Below are 18,006 nucleotides of genomic sequence, written 5' to 3'. Positions count from 1 at the left end.
TGAGTCTGTCCTGTGCTCATCTCTAGTCAGACATGAGGAGACTGCAACCGACAATCAGGACTGTTGTACTCCTGCAGGATGAGGAAAGAGCAGCAAAAATCCTCTCAGAATGTCCAGATCACCACCTCTGACCTGCTGCCTCTGGTCAGAGCTTCAGGACTGAGAACCAGAACATCCCAGCCCCAGAGCAGCTTCTTCTCTCACTTGGCATTGAAGACTTTTCTGATTCTGATCCGATCATTGCTGTCATCAGTCAGTCAGAACGAGATAAGAGTACAGGCTGATGAAGGCAGGTCCCATCTAGTGACTGATTACTGTGTAGTTCATTCATCATTTGTTTCAGAAGTTTTGGAATTTGTTTGCTAAATTTACAAGATGTTCCCCAAAGAAATGATCATTCAAAACAAGCTTCATTGTAAGTATTCCTGCTGTGGACTGGTTCTGTTAAAGTAACAGCCCTTAGATACAGAAAATAGAGGAAATTCCTCAGATTTTCCCTTTTCATAGGGAGGTGGTCACATTGAGGCAGAGAGCCGTTAAATCGAGGTGATTTTGCCTCTGTGTGCTAACGGTTATTAATGACAGTCTTCAAGTTCTGCACTGCAGCTCAATAAGCCAAAAGTCTGGATCCAATAATCAGCTGCTGCTAATAGAAGCCTTCATTAAAATGGAAGCTTCTGATTAAAAGTGTGAAGTCACAGATGCATTTTGGAATAGTTCATTTAAGGGATTAACCTGAAGCTGCACCAACATCAGCAGGAACGTCTCAGGAGACCAGAAACTTCAGAGCTCATTTTTCGCCTCCGAAAGTTTTCCCTCTGAAGTCCCACAACCGTTCCTCATCCAGTCAGATTTAGGAAAAAGCTAAATTACCTTTCATCATTTGTTGGTTAAATATTTTCATCTTTTGCGTTTTGAAGCTGCTCCTGAAATCACAGACATCTTTCCTGTGGTTATTAGAGTGGTAGTTATGAGATTATTCAATAACTAAATGTTTTCCCCAAACGTTGCTTCCATCAAAGACCTGGACTACTTTCAGATGGTTTACAATCAACTGTGGGTTGTGGGTTTTTTGTTACCACATGAAAGAAACAAGCAGAATGATTTACGGAAAAAAGAAAATTACCAAAGTTCAGCATTAATGGAATCCAGAAACAGATCAGATAGAACAAACCCAGTTCATCCTCAGGACAGAAAACCATCCACACACCACATTATATTCACCCTAATGTCACAGGACAGTGGGTTTTATTTGGTTTAAAGGATTTTTGAGCCGTTTTGCTTTTGACAATCAGTGGAGAACGTAAACGTGTCGGGAAAGAAAACAGGAATAAACTCAGTGAAGAGCTTTCAGTCCCTGAAGGCTAAACAGACTCTGGGTAGATTCCTGATCTTTAATATGCATTTATTATACACTCCAATATTAAGAGGTAGTAAGACCCCAGTGCTTCTTTAAACCAATAAGAATTATTCTTGGATTGACAAATAAAACCAAACAAGCCATTTCTGGGATCCTAATTCTATCAAACATGAAACATCTGTGCAATAAAAATGTGTTTTTCCAACTGCAATTCCATTAATGAGAAAGTATTTGATGGAAGCCAGGTTGCTGTTCAGGTTTAGAGCCAACAAATACTTCTTATTTATCATTTCAAAGTGAAGTTTAACATTTCTGGACAACCGATGACTGATTACTACATTAGCAAAATTATAATTAACATCATGTGTTTCTATCATTAAGGTTAAAGTGGGTTTCTCTCTTTTTCTGCACTTGGGATTAAGTTCATTAAACTACATTCATCATTAAGTAGAAAATGCTTCAGCTGTGTAGTTTTCCAGCCAAGTATTTTCCTCCTAGATGTTTATGCAACACCAGAGTAAAGTCAGATTATTCAGTTATGAACTTTGGAGCTGACCCCCCCCATCAGGAAAACCTGAGGAATCCCTCTCTGATCGCTCCTCCTTCCTTCCACTAGTAAAGTCACGTCTTCACGGATTTAAACGATTTCCACACCATTTTAATTTAGCATCATTTCCAGCTGAAGCAGGAATTCTTCTGTGGTTTCAGTGAAGAAAACATGACGGACCGAACACATTCATTTCTTCAACACGAGCAGGACTGAGGTTTCTGCGGTTGTGGGAACATCAAGGAGGGTCAGAGTGATGAACGACGCTGGTTTGAACAGTGAAAGATGGAAAATGTACGGTCCCGTAGAAAGACTGTGTCCGGAGAGATTGTGGTGCAGTGCCACTAATGAATAATGAGTTTTATTGAGAGGCTGCAGAAACAATAGTTTAGACTCCTAACAGGCTGTGACACACCAAGAAATTCATTATTTCTTTCCCCCCAGAGGACGGCCAGGACTGAACATTAAAAAGATGGATGCTCCGACTCTCCTCGTTTCCCCACGAGGCCTTCATCTCCCTCCACTCACTTCTTCATTTCCTGGACTTTGTCTGTTTGTCATCACTTTCCCTCCACATTTTGCCAACCTTTGTGCCATCTTGGTCTCCCCTCCCATCCTTCTAATTACTTCCATCTCTTTTCCATCCTCTGAGCCTTCAGGACTTCCATCCCTCTCCTCCCCATTCTCACATTTCCTACTCTATAGATGGAAACTGCTGTGAAGCAACATACATTTGTTTTTGTCAAATTAATTAAAACACCATAGTAAAATGTCCATAAACAAATGCTGCAATCAGTCATCTTAAAGTGTCACTGGTCATTAATTTACCCCCTAAAAGCTTGTCTCTGTATCAAAGTTACATATTTTAGAAGTTTTTCCATCAAAATATTCATTTTGTTTAAAACTGCTCACATGCAACTCCAAATTAGTTAGAACCAAAGAAGCCTCTTGGATGAAGGTGGAACATCTTCAAGGACCTGCAAGAGAAGTCCAGATGATTTCTACTGAAGCTCTTACTACCATGACCTGGATGACTGAAGCTACAGACTACCTGGGTCCTGGCATTCTGTACTTTGACTCGTACCTCCCACCATCAGACAGGTGATGCAGAAGTATGAACTCTAAGATGGACAGAATCCACAACATCTTCACCGTCAGCACAGACTCCCCCAGAGCTCCCCTGGTAGGTTAGTGTTACTCCAAGGGATGTTCAGTGACTTGGAAAGTCTTTCTTCCATCTCCTGAATTATACTTTAACAGCCTTTTCACAGAGTTGTTTAGTGTTTGTCTTCATGGTGTGGTTCTATCCATCTTTATGCTACAGTCACTGACCTCATAAACTCCATTTTAACTATTGTGGTGCTTCCAGCACCAACTGGCTGCATTAGTGTTGAGCTACAGAAAGTCACTGCAAACAAACAAGTCTGTATTCTTATTTTACTTTTTAAACATAAGCCGGTAGCATGCAGAAAAGATTTAGAATGAAGACAGGAAATGTCCTTCAGCCTACAGATACATGAAGGATTTCAGACTTTATTTTTAAAGTGCTGCTGACTGAACTATCCCAGGTCAACCTGCTTTAACTGTTTAATGTGGATATGTTCCTTTTGGAGAGAAGGTTCCTGTGCTTGCGCTAGCCATTCGCCACTTCTCCATAGGCGAAGCCTTCCTCAGGATGGCGAAGTCATTTTCAGCATGTTTAGCCACGGTGGCAAAGCTAATTTTGCCTAATAAATGTGAAAAAAGGGTTAACTTACAACTTTTTCGTAATTTGCCGAGCGATAATCAAAGAAAATAACAACCGCGTCTCCTTTACTGAAGAGCGCTACCGAGTATAAATGGGTTTCTTTTCATTTTTGCTTTTAATCTGCAATATTACATATTTCTTACCATTACACTTTTTCCCATCTAGCCATGGTCTGGATAACTGGGGACAGTTATGTCCGGCGCATAGACCGGCGTGGAGCGGAGAGGGCTGCAGAGACCATGGGGAGCAACCTTGGGATTGATGGAGTCATCCACTGGTTTGGCTGTGGTGGCCTGAGGTGGAGAGGCATCCGTCCTATTTTCGATCAGTCACTACGGGGAAGAGTTCTTACCAGATGTCCTCATCCACTGTGGAGGCAATGACCTCGCGAACATCTCGAGTGTGAAGCTTATTGATGCAATGAAAGAGGACCTGCACCACCTCCACTTACAGTATCCAGGGATGAGCATCATCTTCTCTGGCATCACACAGATGTAGGTGGAAGGCTGGTGCCAATCCAGGAAAAATCGATAAAGCACGAAAGTTTGTGAACAGTGTTATGGCTACGTATGTTCAAAGTTTAAATGGCCATTTCATACATCACCCTGCCATAAGGTTTGACACTCCTGGGCTATTTTTGCACGATGGAGTTCATTTTACCACTAGGGGAAAAATTTTTATTTTTTCCAAAAATGAATTGGGGTCTATGGAGCAAAAGCTTTTTGGAGCCAACCCTAGCGGACGGCGTGATATTGCAAGTTTTTGACACTTCCGGGTTGGCTTCAATTCTGGAGCCAGATGCTACGTCCATCTTTATATACAGTCTATGCTAATTCTTGAACCTCGTCTTCCTCAGTTTTGAAACGAGTGTTTTGCTACGGTAGGTGATGAGGGTCAAAAATCAGTCTGTGGTGCACAGAGCCCCTTTGTGTTTTTTATTTCATGCGTCTTTGAATTTTATTTAGTCATTTTTTATTTTTAAATACCCCCAGTTGTCACAGCTCCCTTCTCACCCCGTCTGTCTCTCTCTGTCTCCCATCCACTCCTCTGCCCTGTCTCTCCCCCTGCAGCTCGGTGCCTGAGTGGAGTCTAGCTTCTCAGCTGACTCCACTCAGGCAATCAACCTCCTCTACGGCTCCCGGACAGCTGACGATCACACTGATTACTCACCTCCACAATAAGAACCGGCTCCTCCTTCCACTCCCTGCCAGATTGTTGAACAAGAACCACACAGTTCAGTTCACTCTCTAGCCTCTTGCACAATCGGTTTAAGTTCCTGCCTTGTTTTTCTTACGTTGTTTTCTCCTGCTTCCCCTCAGATCCAGCTGTCCGGGATCCAGCCACCCAGAACCCTTGTCCGTTTTCCCCAGCAACTCTTCACTGGTTTCCTTCTGCCTGGACCCCCATACCTACCTGGACCCCTTCTGTGCCTGCCTGGACACCCCGTTCCTTGCCAAAAAACCCCCCACTACACCAGCCGCTCCCCGCTCCTAAAATAAATCATTCTAAGGGGCCGTTTACACGAGGACCATCTTAACAGAAAACGCAAAAGTGGCGTCTTGTCATTTCACGTTTAGACGAGCGGTTTTGAAGGAAATCTGCGTATATACGGTGACTCTATAGTGTGTGGAATTCTATTGGATATGCATGCCAGGCAGCTGGGTGGCGCTGTGATAAAACTCCGCCATGTCTACACGCATGCTTACTATCTCCCTTTTCGGATCTCCGGCGCGGTAAATGTTCATGAATGGAATCTGTACAGATTCTGTACGTTTGTTGGTACGACTCCTGTAGTGTACATAGAGCTGCCAGAGTTGCTTGAAGGTAAGAAGGATGGAAATAATCACACATCTTTGTTTACTTCCTTGTACCGGCCGGCAAACCAAAGCACGTATGCGACGTAATGGCGTACGCGACGTGGTCGGATCTCAGCAAAGTTTTGCGTTTTGCTGTTTAGACGGAAACGTAACGGCGGAGCGTTTTCTACTTTTCCACTCTGGAGGCCGGTTTCATATTTTTGCGTTTTCAAGCCCCCAAAACGCCGTCCTCGTATAAACGGTAGGGTGTTTATTTGAAATATTTTGCCGTTTTCACCTGCAAGCGTCCTCGTGTAAACGGCCCCTAAATCTCCTCTGGTCGTGGAAGTGTGACTCTCTGCTTGGGTCCAGCCCTCCTCTGGTCGTGACACCAGTATATAGTACTTTGAGTTTTTATTTTAAGAATATTTTTATTCTAGTTGCACTGCTGCTAATTGTTCTTCCAAACAAAGTCTCTTTATGTGGCCGACGAAAACACACGTTCTCCCTGTAGATGAGTTATTCCTACAGCTTCTGCCCAGATCCAGTCTCGTTTGACAGTTTCAGAGTGATGGATAAACGGTATCATCCTAACTTTTAAAAACTCACCCAGAACTAACTAATGTCAAACCACAGATTGGATGTGTTGAATAATCAAACAGCTCAGACCGAGGTCTGCAGTCTGAGGCTGATGTTCTCCAGCTCACAGACATTAAAGGAAAACCTGAAGCCTCTAATCAGGATCAATGAGCTCAGACTGCTGCAGTGGATCAGAAACAGAATAAAAATAAGCTGAAGAGGAAACGTGTTTGTAGTCCAGCATGTTGAGGGAAAACTGCCTCAGACCCATAATGCTGTTTAGAGCCGCTGTAATAAACCTAAATCAGGTTATAAAGCCGCTTTGTCCAACAACTGGGAGTGTAAAATGTATTTAAAGTGACACTGGAACATGGGATTGTGGCTTCATGCATCCTGGGAAAGTAGCAGCGACAGAAACGCAGAATAGTTCTGGTTAAAGGAAACACAAACGAGGTGAACCACTACCAACTTCATATAACCTTATTCCAGACGTGCAACATCTGGAGCAGGAAAACAACTGTTCAGTGTTTCCTGCTCACTTTTAAAAGATGTTTATTGTCCTGGGAACAGCAGCAACCTTAGCAGTGGATGTTAAACACATCTTTATGCATGCAAACAGTTACTGTGAAATTATAAAAACAGTTCTTTACTTTTGTTTTCAGGCTTTTTATTGGCAGGAGTCCCACGTAGCATCAGCAGCTAAACATGGCATTATTAGAGTAATAACAGCCATTATGTCTATTAAATGTGTCCAAAATGGACTCATTTAATACCATTAAACCCAGAAATTAGTTGTTCTGATGCATTTTTGGCAGGTTGAAGATCTTCTAGTGACTGAACTGAGAAACCAATGGAAGCATTGGATGTAAATGTCTGAACCTGGAATGAGGAGCAGCTGACGAAGCTTTGAATTAAAAAAAACCCCAGCTGTTAAATAGAAAGTCTGCTGCTGCCTAATGACGTGCGACGGACACAGCGCCAGTTATTAGGACTAACAGGGTTCTGCTTTGGCACATTTCAGACACAGATCTGAAACCAGCTGCTGCTTCAGTTAGTCCAGTTCAGGCCACTGACTGGAGGAAAGAGAACGTTGAGTCCGGCTGTAGCAGCGACTTAAACGGTTCTGTCGGTGCACAGAACCCCTCATGACTGATTGGAACAGAAACTTCTATACAGGCCCAGAGGATTTATGCAACCAGTGTCTGCTATTCTTATTCCATTTGTTTGATCATGCTGGATATGATCTGCAGTGAAAGGATGATGGACACACTACAGGTGCAAAAAGCTGATCAGATCAATTAGCAGCACCTGTGTGATTGTCTGGAGTTTTTTGGGAAAAGTGTGCAAGACCATATTCACAAAAATGCCCCAAAGACTAGAACTTCCAGATCTGTCGGTTTTACTGGCAGCAGTAGGTGAAGATGTTGATTCATCTTAAAGGAGAAACTGAGTGAAAAGGTGGAAATGAAAGACAGCTTCATTCTGAGTGGAGCTGATTGGAAAAGTCCAGTCAAGTCAATCTCCAACAGCAACCAAGAAACTCTTCACCAACAACTAATCCTAGAAGGAACTCTCAACTTTGTGACTTGCTGCACATGTAAAAAGCCCACAGTGTTTGAAGGATTTCAGAAACTTGCAGTGAACCTCCTGAAACCCTTCATGTTTCACCTCCTGTTGGTTTTCTTTGTTCGTTCCGTGCGCTTTGATTTCTAGACATCAGTAGTTTCAGTACACTGGAAAAAATGCCCGTCTTAAAACAAGAAAAAAAAAATCTTATTTCAAGGAACTTCTACTTTGAAATAAGTGGGGAAAAAAAATCTGCCAGTAGAACAAGTGGAAAATGGCTTGGTAGGATTTCTTGAAATAAGATGATATTTAGAATATTGAGATCTCAAAATTAGCTGGAAAACTTATTTGAAGCCATATTTTACCAGGATTGTCAAGCTCCGGTGTCTTAGATACGTTTAAAAATAGATTTTTGCTTTCATGTAACCTCGTAATTTGAGATGCATCTACCCTAATGTTGACATCGTTTACAGGCACTAAAAAAAATTAAATATCGTTTCCTTGTCTGAACCCCCCCCCCCAAAAAGAAATAAAAACAGCAAAAAAAAAAATTCCCCAAGTTTCTGAAAATTTGCAAAACCTTCAAAACCCTAACCCAATTTTTTTTCTCCACATTTTCAAACTTTAAAACGGGTCAGTTTGGCCTGCAGGACAAAACTTATTTAGTTTTTTGTAAAGTTCAACTCAAAACATAATTTCAAGATTGTTTGACTGAAGACATTTAAGGGGCCGTTTATACGAGGACCATCTTAACAGAAAACGCAAAAGTGGCGTCTTGTCATTTCACGTTTAGACGAGGTTTTGAAGGAAATCTGCGTATATACGGTGACTCTATAGTGTGTGGAATTCGATTGGATATGCATGCCAGGCAGCTGGGTGGCGCTGTGATAAAACTCCACCATGTCTACACGCATGCTTACTGTCTCCCTTTTCGGATCTCCGCCGCGGTAAATGTTCATGAATGGAATCTGTACAGATTCTGTACGTTTGTTGGTACGACTCCTGTAGTGTACATAGAGCTGCCAGAGCTGCTTGAAGGTAAGAAGGATGGAAATAATCACATCTTTGTTTATGTCCTTGTACCGGCTGGCAAACCAAAGCACCGGCACACGTATGCGACGTAATGGCGTACGTGACGTGGTCAGATCTCGGCAAAGTTTTGTGTTTTGCTGTTTAGATGGAAACGTAACGGCGGAGCGTTTTCTACTTTTCCACTCTGGAGGCCGGTTTCATATTTTTGCGTTTTCAAGCCCCCAAAACGCCGTCCTCGTATAAACGATAGGGCGTTTTGTTGAAATATTTTGACGTTTTCACCTGCAAGTGTCCTCGTGTAAACGGCCCCTAAGATGCATTTTCTTAAATCAAGTCCCTCCATCTGCTGAAATGTCTCTTAAGTGAATTTATCTTAAATCAGGTGGGATGAGACATTTAGACTGAAAATAAACAGTTATTGAGTTATTGCAGCGTAAAGTCTCTTTCATCCCTTCACATCAGACATTGACGTCAGTATTTGACATTGTGAGGTTTAATTCCACGTTGTGCTCCTCAGCCGTGTGAAGGAAACCGTGCAGACGTTCCCTCTGCGTTTGTGTGTTCAGCGGTTGCAGTAATTGACGGGGTGTGAAGTCGTTTAGTGGGTTCGGTTGCAGCTCCGGTTTATATGAGATGGTCTGTTTGCCCATCGTTACCCCACGTTCCCACAGATGTTGCAGCCCAATTACCCTCCAATCACACGCATGGCCAGACCGAGCAACTTGGTAACGTAATGGAGCGACGCCGGGTCTGTAAATCTGAAACCACCTGCACACGTGTCCTGCTGTTATGGAGACTTATGGGTGTGCACAAACAGACTGCAGATACCAGAGAACTGCTGCACTGAGATGTGTGGGACAATATTACAGTGCATTTTCCACCCACAAGGTTGGTTTGTATACAATAATCGTATAAGTTTCAGTTTAAGTTGCCCTTAAAGCCCAACAAGGTGAAATGACAGCAGGCCTGTGAAACCCATCCTCCTCTGGCTTTAAGCAGCATACGGCCTGCTGCAGGTGTGCGGTCTGCATGCAGTTGATTCAGCATTAAATAGAGCATATCTGGGTTTCAGTGCAGTAAACACCAGAGTTTACAAGAGCGGTTTGTTTCAGCAAGCCCATGTTTGTCTCCGTTTAGGTCACTGGCGCCGTTAGTCTCATTCTGCCAAAACACAATCCTTTCCCTCAGTCTTCAGTAAAACACCCAGTCAGGGATCATCTCCATGTTTAAAATCAGCAACTTTAATAGTGTTAAATAGCATACAGGGTTTATAGCATGCACAGTAGAAAAACACTAATAAATACACATTTAAATTAGGCTCTGTCAGAGACCACAACATGATGGGACAGTTCAAGGATTCTGGATTTTTTCAGCCTAAAGTCTGTAGTTCAGCTGAAGGGTTTGGACTAACTTAACCAGCTTCACTAGTTTGACAAGAGTGGCTTCAACATTTCTGGGTTTTTAAGAACACTGTGACTCTGTATCTGGGCTGGACCAGAAACCATTCTAAACTCAGTTTGGATTGTTCTTGTCCATTATTCCACCCTGCTTCTAACCTCTCCACTCATTTCTGCTTGTTGAACCTTTCAGGATCAAATTATGTGCACGTTGAACTGCTGGCAGGTTTCTGGGCATTAGAGTCGCAGATAAACCTTAAGTAGCGCCACAACCTTCCCTTTTCTATTCCCCCTGGGGCTGCAGCTCCAGTCTGGGCTATATAGACTCGCTGTGGTGATCTGAGCGTGTGCAGACTTCTCTTAACGAGCAAACAGCCAATCAGGAGGAGCAGCTCGTCAGTGGAATCAGCTGCTGTCATTGAGTGAGTGTTTGGATCCTCGTTAGAAGATGGGATCCATCAGACGCTACAGCTGATGCTCTGAATCCAAAAAGACAAACTGAACACGACGAGCTACAGGACGTCATCAGATTAGGTAGAAAATATCAAAGCCACATGCAAACCACAACACCCTCCGTGCACAACTGAAGCTGCACTGGATGATTTACATTGTTTCTGAACGTGCACACGTTTTGGCACATTTCTGTCTGAACTACTGATTCCACATATGTTCAAATAAACATACAAATTACACGTCAAACAAGAAAAAAAAGTGTCAGCGTTTGCTCTGGCGGCTCCATCTTATGACTTTTTGTTGTCAAATGGAAGCTTGTTTGTTCAGATATTCACACTTTAAACTACAACCGCTAAACTTTCTTATTCATCAACATAAAAATATGAAATGCTCAGAAAAACCTACTTTTATTGTTTAGTTTATAGCTTTGTTACCCTGCCATCCCATCATTTTCTTAGTTCAACAATACATTAGAAGCAATATTTTTAGAGAAAACATCACAAGTTTTGGTCTATTATCCAATGTCACGCTCTGCAAACTGAGAAAATAAACTCTGAGTTAAACATGTGCTGCACTAACAGGAATAAAACTGTCTGATTATGTTTACAGGGTGATGAATGGTGGAAAATCTGTTTGTTAGGGATTTATAATGCAGCCTTCATAGGATTCTTACAGCAGAATGTAAAAAGAACTTAATTCCTGTCTGCACTCGTCTGGTTTCTCTTTTTTCTCCTCTGGGAAACGTTCACACACCATGAAGGTCAGAAAACGCTGCAGAGTTCATCAGCGTTATCCCGCCTGATTCTAAACAATGAGAGGAATCCCAGAATAGAAACACCGTTCAGGAGCTCATTTATTCATAGACGTCCTCCATGTTTTAGCAGGAGCAGCTGCTGTTCAGGAGGATTTAATGTAGACATTATTATTATTATTATTATTATTATTATTATTATTACGGGTCTCTGTGCTCTGAGAACTGGAACTAAGCAGACCAGTGAAAAATGTGAACATTTATTGCATTAAAACAAAGAGAAAAATTCAGAGTTGTGGTTATTATGCTGTGATTTTATTGGTCCGGCCCACTGGAGATGTGGACCTGAACCAGAATGAGTCTGACACCGCTGCTCTAGAGTTTAACGCTTCATGATTTGTTGCTGTGAAGAACGTTGAGTTTACCTGGAGCTACATGTTCTATACACACTGAATAAAAACATAAATGCAGTGTGTAACATTTCTTACATTTCAGTCCTTCAGTAAGCATGTGTGGCACCAACACACATCTCTAAACCAAGCATGCGCCACATTAGAAATGATGAGGTTCAGCTGCAGACTGAAGGTGGATCATCGAGCAGAAACCTGAAGTCAGTAACGAGTCACACATCTGCAGCACATGGGCTTAACGAGGTCATCAGAGCTGCTGTCCAATTCCTGAACGACTCAGTGAAGTTAGAGACTCAGAGTAAAAATTCCAGAGAAGACATTAACTGCAGATTGTAAATTAGTAAAACTATAAATTTAAAATCATCTCTAGAACATGACAAGTTGTTTGGATCATAAAATACTAGATTGTTCTTTATTCTTTTGTCGTTTGTGTCTCATTTTTGTCATATTTATAGTCATATTTTTGTTGCTTTTTGTCTGACTTCCGTCATTCCTCTTCTGTTTTTGTTGTTTCCTTTTTTCCAGCTTGTTTTTTTTTGTCTCATTTCTGTCATTAAGTGTTTTTCTTTATTCATTGTTTTGGGAATCGTTTTTGCTCTAATTTTTATACTGCTTCATGTCGCACTCATTTTTTGTTTCTTGCTTTTGTGGTTTGTGTCTCATTTTTATAATATTTTGTCCTTTATTTGTTGTTTTTTGTCTTTTTTACAGTAAATCCTCCATGGTTCAGCTCCAGGTGACTAAATGTTGTGTTTCTTTGTAGACTCTCTGTGATCTGGAAGTTGTGATGTGGAAATGATAAACTGAGGATGAATGTTGATGAAACTGAACTTATTTTTCTTCATAGATTTCAGGTTGTTCATGATGTTTTGGAAACAAATAATTCCTTAAATGTGAACATATTCAGAAAGTATTTTTTGCACTAAAACAGAGGAACTGAATGTGGAACCTGGACTCCTCTGATGTAAATGAATCCTGAAGCCAAGCTTTCGTCATGCATTTGAAATTCAACATCCCATGTTTTGAAAGAATCGGTCTAAAATAAATCAACTGTATCGACACTTCTGCTGATGAGTTTTTAATCTGTTTTGTTCCAAAACCTCCAAACATGTTAATCACTTCTCATTCTACTGTTCCTGTTTTTCCTCCTTTAAGATTTCTGAGAAAAGAAAAGAGGTGAACTGTCCAAAAACATGTTTAGTTTGAGGTGTCCGTGTTCTAACGGCCTCAGTGATCATAACAGGGTTCTGCTGGCCCGTTTATACGACTAATGACTGTGGAGAATTTGGACAACAAGTCAAATATGAAAACATTGAATTCTCATTTTATTCCAACAGTCAGCATGTGTTTATATACTGTAACCATTTCATTTCTATCTAACCAAGAGATTATTGTAAAAATGATGAAAATGGCTCAAACTGGTCTTCCTCTGCAGCACACTAAGACGTTTAGTTGTTGAAATAATCAAACCTGAACAGTGTGGAATCAGTAAACTGGTTTATTTTGAACAGATGTGCTGCAGCTCTGTGGCTTCCTGCTGGTCCATGTGTCCTTCTGTAGGACTTCATATTTGAGCATAATTTGGAGAACGTGTTGCTTCAGTTTCCCCTCCATGTACGATCCTCTCAGTTTAATTTTCACTTCCAGTCCCTCCACTGCTCACATACATCCTCCATCTCCTCTTTTCTTTTTTTCCACCTGTTCATTTGGAAGAGAATGTTCTCCTGAACCATGAAAGTATTATTTCTACAACAAAGCTGGAGACAATAGCCGTGTGGATTATACGGTGTTCAGACCATAAACCATCTTAGAACTCGTATTTACACTCGACCCTTCCATTGTCCTCTTATTATCTCTGGAACGCTTGGGCTCACAGAGGAACTGTGGGAAAATGAGTTAGTGGATGATTAAAGTGTGAGGTGAGGTCGGCTTGTAGAATTTCTTCTAGTGGCTGTTTTTTTTTTTTTAGATCATTGCTGGGAAAGAAAACAAGAATTTGAAATGTGTCCTTGGACTCCGGTAAGTTTTGACAGTTTTCTGGCCCTTTAAATACTAAACAATAAGCTGGGTAATTAAAACAAGTATGAAAAATTAACTAATCAAGAAAGCGTTGACTTTCCCTGCTGGATTGAGTTTAATGTCCCTTTCTTTGAGTCAGACGTAGATCCTCAGTCATCGAGGACAAGAAAGTCCCAACAGCTTCAGGAGAAGACAACTGGACCAGAAACAGAAGTCCAGTTTCTGTCTGCTGAAGCTCTCTGGGTTCCTCAAGATAAAGATAGCAAAAACTGGAGATTGTCTGTAACCACAAGCATTAAAAACCTAAAAGCCTTTGTGAAATATCCCTTCTAAGGACTGGATAGAAGGGACTTCTAGCTGGTGTTTGATGGAAAGTTCAGCCCACTGGAGTAAAAATAAAGCAGTTTAATCTGTTGAACCATCAACAGTCGTCTCATTGTGAGTCCAGTTAGAGCTAGCTTATGTAAGAGAGAGAGTGTCAATGCATAATGGAAGATCAGTGTCTAAACCTGTGTGCTTCGCTGGTTCCTCTCATAAATACACTGCAAAGTCACTGAAGAGCAGCAGTCAAATGTGAACATTTCATAATAAATCTGAGCTAAGAGACACGGGCCATTAAAGGCAAAGTGGGAAGGAAATGAGTCCAGTGATTGCAGTGAAACGCATCCAAAGAAGTCATGGAAAGAAGTGTGTGAACAAGTCCGAGAAGACAAAGAACATTCTGATGGATGAAAGCGAGTGTGCTGTCAGTAAAATCAGCCGGCGGGTGTTTCTGTTTCTGTCAGGGTCGCTCAGTGAAGAATGACTCCAGAAATTAAAGTTAGTGTCTCATTTCAGTGATAATAGAACTACACAAGCACAAAAAGTGAGAGGAAGCAGTCCTTGGTAATCAGGACTTTAGAAAGCATCCTCTTCTCTTCATCAGTCGTCACGTCTGCAGCGACCTGTTCAGTTCAGCAGTCTCTTGTTGCATTCGTCTTTCCAGACAAATGAACACATCTGTCTTTTTCAGCGGGGACAGCGTGAACCTCCACCTGCACACATCACTTTATACACCATTTTCATCAGAACTTAAACCCCTTACGTACTGTCTGCATTCAGGCGCCTTTTAAATCAAGTTGTGCTTTCCTCAAGAGTATTTTCTAGAACTTTATACACTAATAATGATCCTGTTTAATGGTCAAAACATCTATTTTATTCTTACAGATCTGAGTAAGACGGATCCAGCCACTACGAAGTTCTTTCATGCCGCCCCGTTGAGCTTTTCTTGAACCATAATCATCGTCTCTTTTTCCACTTTCAGTTCCTTTTGTTCCACTTCCTCCTTTTCTCTTCAGTAGCCCTCCTGTGCTCGTAGATCTCGTGGTGTCCGGTTGCGTTCTCCAGAGCTCTTGCTTCGAGCCTTCCTGGCGCTCTCCTGGGCCTGGCGGTATTTCTCCAGCATGCTCTTGTGCTTCCTCCTCAGCTTGTCGTTGCACCACATCCTCTCGCAGTAATCCTCCACGTGGGGCAGGTTGGACGGTCCGATGAGCTGGATGATGTCCTTGAACCATGAACGCGACTGGCTCATCTGGCTCGATGAAGCGCCTCTGCTGTACGAGCTGCAAGGCATCCAGGCCCGGTAGCTTCCTCCAGACCGGTCTTTAAACGAGTCGGAGAGGCCTGCGTTGTCTCGGGCCATGAGCTCGTCCACCGTCTCCCCCGGGAGGACTTGGAGGGTGAGGCGGGCCAGGGTTTGGGTGAAGCCGTGCTCTCTGGAGCGGCAGATGTAAACGCCTTCGTCCTGATGGAAGAGACGACGGAACAGAAGACCCTGGTCTGTAGACATCACACGATCATCCAGCTTCACCTGAGGAGGCAAAGAGAGAGCAAATGTATTTGGAGTTAGTTTCACATTTGATGCAGCAACATACTGGTGTCCCCTGCCTTCACCAGAGTCAGCTGGGACAGGCTCCAGCACCCCCCATGACCCTAGTGAGGATAAAGCGGTGTACAGAGGATGGATGGATGGATGGATGGATGGATGGACATACTGCTGTCCTCAGAGTTAACTATGAAGAAAGCTCCAGTTGTGACCATGCTTTGACCTGAATTAGTGCATGTTTCTTTCGACTAAACACCACAAGCGCTTTCTTTTAAACATTCTCGTGTCTGGAGAAGAAAAACATTGAAGACCTCCCAACAAACCGTAAACAAAGTAGAAAGAAATCCGGAAAATTTGTCCAAAAACATATAATCTTCCCTTCCCAGCATGAGAACAGAAAGAAGCTGTTTGTATTGTTTTCTCAGCTTGAATGTAGCATAAACCAAGTTACTGTTGCTTTGTATCTTTTTCTCCCCTTCTGACCGCCCGTCATTTACACCCCGTTTCTACATCAACCCCTCTATAGATTCAACCCTTCGGCTTCTCTAACTGTCCTTCAGTGCCAACACAAACATGGCAGGCTTGTCGGCCAGAGTGGCAGCCAGATGTTTATTTGCAGGGAAACGGGAGAGGGGTGGTAATGCTTTAATACTTGCATGGCTGACCGAGGCCCTCAGTGAAACCAGAGGAACGTAAACCTCCACCAGATGAATGATTGCTGTGGGGTGTAGGCAACGGAGACATCGTTTTCTAAGTAGTGCTTATGAGGGACTTGGCAGCTAAAGTCGCAGCGGTGAGTCGACGCTGAGCGACAGCTACAGTGGCGTGTGGTCAAGGTTTGCAAAGAATTCTCTGTTTACACAAGAGGAAGGGCGATTGTGCATTTTGCTTTGAAATGGAACTGCTTAATTTCAGCCATATGTCAAATGGTTGTCAAATGTGTCAACCACGTGCCAAATTCACACTCAGATCTCACTTCTAAAGGCAGTTCCACAGACTAGATGTTCATTTGACCCAACCCAAAGGGAAAACAAGGCCTTTTGTTATCTTACCTCGTCCTTACGGTCGTCACGTTGGACCAACCAGGAGACAGAAGCTTGAGGAGATCGAGGAACACACTCCAGGAAGGTGCTGTTGTTCTCCGTCCCGTAAACCATCTTGTCCTCGGTCACATCCAGGTCTGATTGTTGGAAAGGGAAAGGAACGGAAAATGAAGACTCAGTTTGTTAAAGCCTGCTGAGTAAAGGACTAAACTTTCTCTGACTGACATCAACCAACAAAACTCACTGGGTTCCAATTATTTTCACCCCCTGACTCTGGACAGTCGATTCAAGGCTCCAACAATCTGGAACACTTTTGGTATCCAAAATGTAGAAGCCCATTGTGTAATGCACTATTTTTTATTCTGTCTATATTGCTGGGCACCTTAAGAACTTTGAAAGACGCTTCTAAAAAATTAATTTATTACTGCTAAATTTGAAAAGAAAAATCTGAAATTGTTTGATGAAATCTGTTGTTTTCAGTCCGTAAACCATCTCGTCCTTGGTCTTATTGTTGGAAAGGGAAAGGAACAGAAAGGCTGTAAAAGCAGGGCTTTACAGACTAAATCTGTAAAGCACTGCTGAAGAAACGGACTAAACTTTCTCGTACCAATAAAATAACTCACTGACTTCCCACTCAGTGAAGAATTCCCTTTGAGATTCTGTCGATTACTTTTAAGTCTCTGCTCATTCTGACCTTTAGAGGCCACATTCTGCTCTCTGACCCACTGAGATGTGAGAAACAAAGAACTGTTCTTTTACTGTTTTAGTTCCAACACTGAGGAACAAACCTCTGAGAACAGCTCAGTCTTTCACACTCCCACCTGGAGAACATTTTGTTCTTTCTCTGATCTTTTACTGCTCCTTTTAACGCTGTGCTGTCTTTACTGATCTCTTGATGTTTTGTTGGTGGTTTTCTAATGATTTGTGCATTTGAATGTGGAACTGCAGTTCTGAAAAGGTTCTATAGAAATAAAGATTATTTTACCTGTTATTTTTGCTAATAATAACTCTGATTAGATTCCTCTTACCCTCAGTAGGGTGACCCACTGAGGAAGCTGCACATCCAGTTTTCTTGTTCTTTGACCTGTTAACACTTAAAGTTCTTTAATGCCGTTCTAATTGCTGCATAAAGAACGTCTTACTGAAGGCCTCAGAAGGAGTTTTCCTCCTTGTGATGTTGTCCTGAGGTTCTCATCTTGTGAATGAACATATAAACAGAAAACAGGTCATTTACTGTTAGATATACAGTCGTTCAGCATGGATTAGGAGATGTAGATGATTATACCCGTCTAAATCCGCAGCATACAGCTGGAGCCTGCATGCTAGGATTAGCTTAGCATAAAGACTGGAAACAGATTAAAATGCTCCCATACGTTTCCCTGCGGCTATTTGCTGTTTTCACACTTTGGCGTTTGTACAGATAAAACCTATAATCTGGTAAC

The 18,006-nt window shown here is 42.2% G+C and overlaps 1 protein-coding gene across 1 annotated transcript in view; it reads right to left on the bottom strand.

Annotated features, from left to right (window-relative positions):
* Positions 1–9,846: 9,846 nt before the first annotated feature.
* Positions 9,847–18,006, bottom strand: part of sema3bl (sema domain, immunoglobulin domain (Ig), short basic domain, secreted, (semaphorin) 3bl) — a 79,706-nt gene continuing 71,546 nt past the window's right edge. Inside the window, exons 15-16 of the mRNA XM_022209015.2 lie at positions 16,574–16,701; positions 9,847–15,506 (exon numbers count right to left, since the gene is read on the bottom strand). Coding sequence (XP_022064707.1) covers positions 14,991–15,506; positions 16,574–16,701 — 644 coding nt within the window. The 3' untranslated portion in view covers positions 9,847–14,990. The remainder of the gene's footprint in view (positions 15,507–16,573; positions 16,702–18,006) is intronic.

Source organism: Acanthochromis polyacanthus, chromosome 6 (assembly GCF_021347895.1).
Source record: "Acanthochromis polyacanthus isolate Apoly-LR-REF ecotype Palm Island chromosome 6, KAUST_Apoly_ChrSc, whole genome shotgun sequence".
NCBI classification, from domain to species: domain Eukaryota; kingdom Metazoa; phylum Chordata; class Actinopteri; family Pomacentridae; genus Acanthochromis; species Acanthochromis polyacanthus.
The sequence above is the reverse complement of the archived record's forward strand: the minus strand, read 5'-3'. Positions and strand labels throughout refer to the sequence as shown.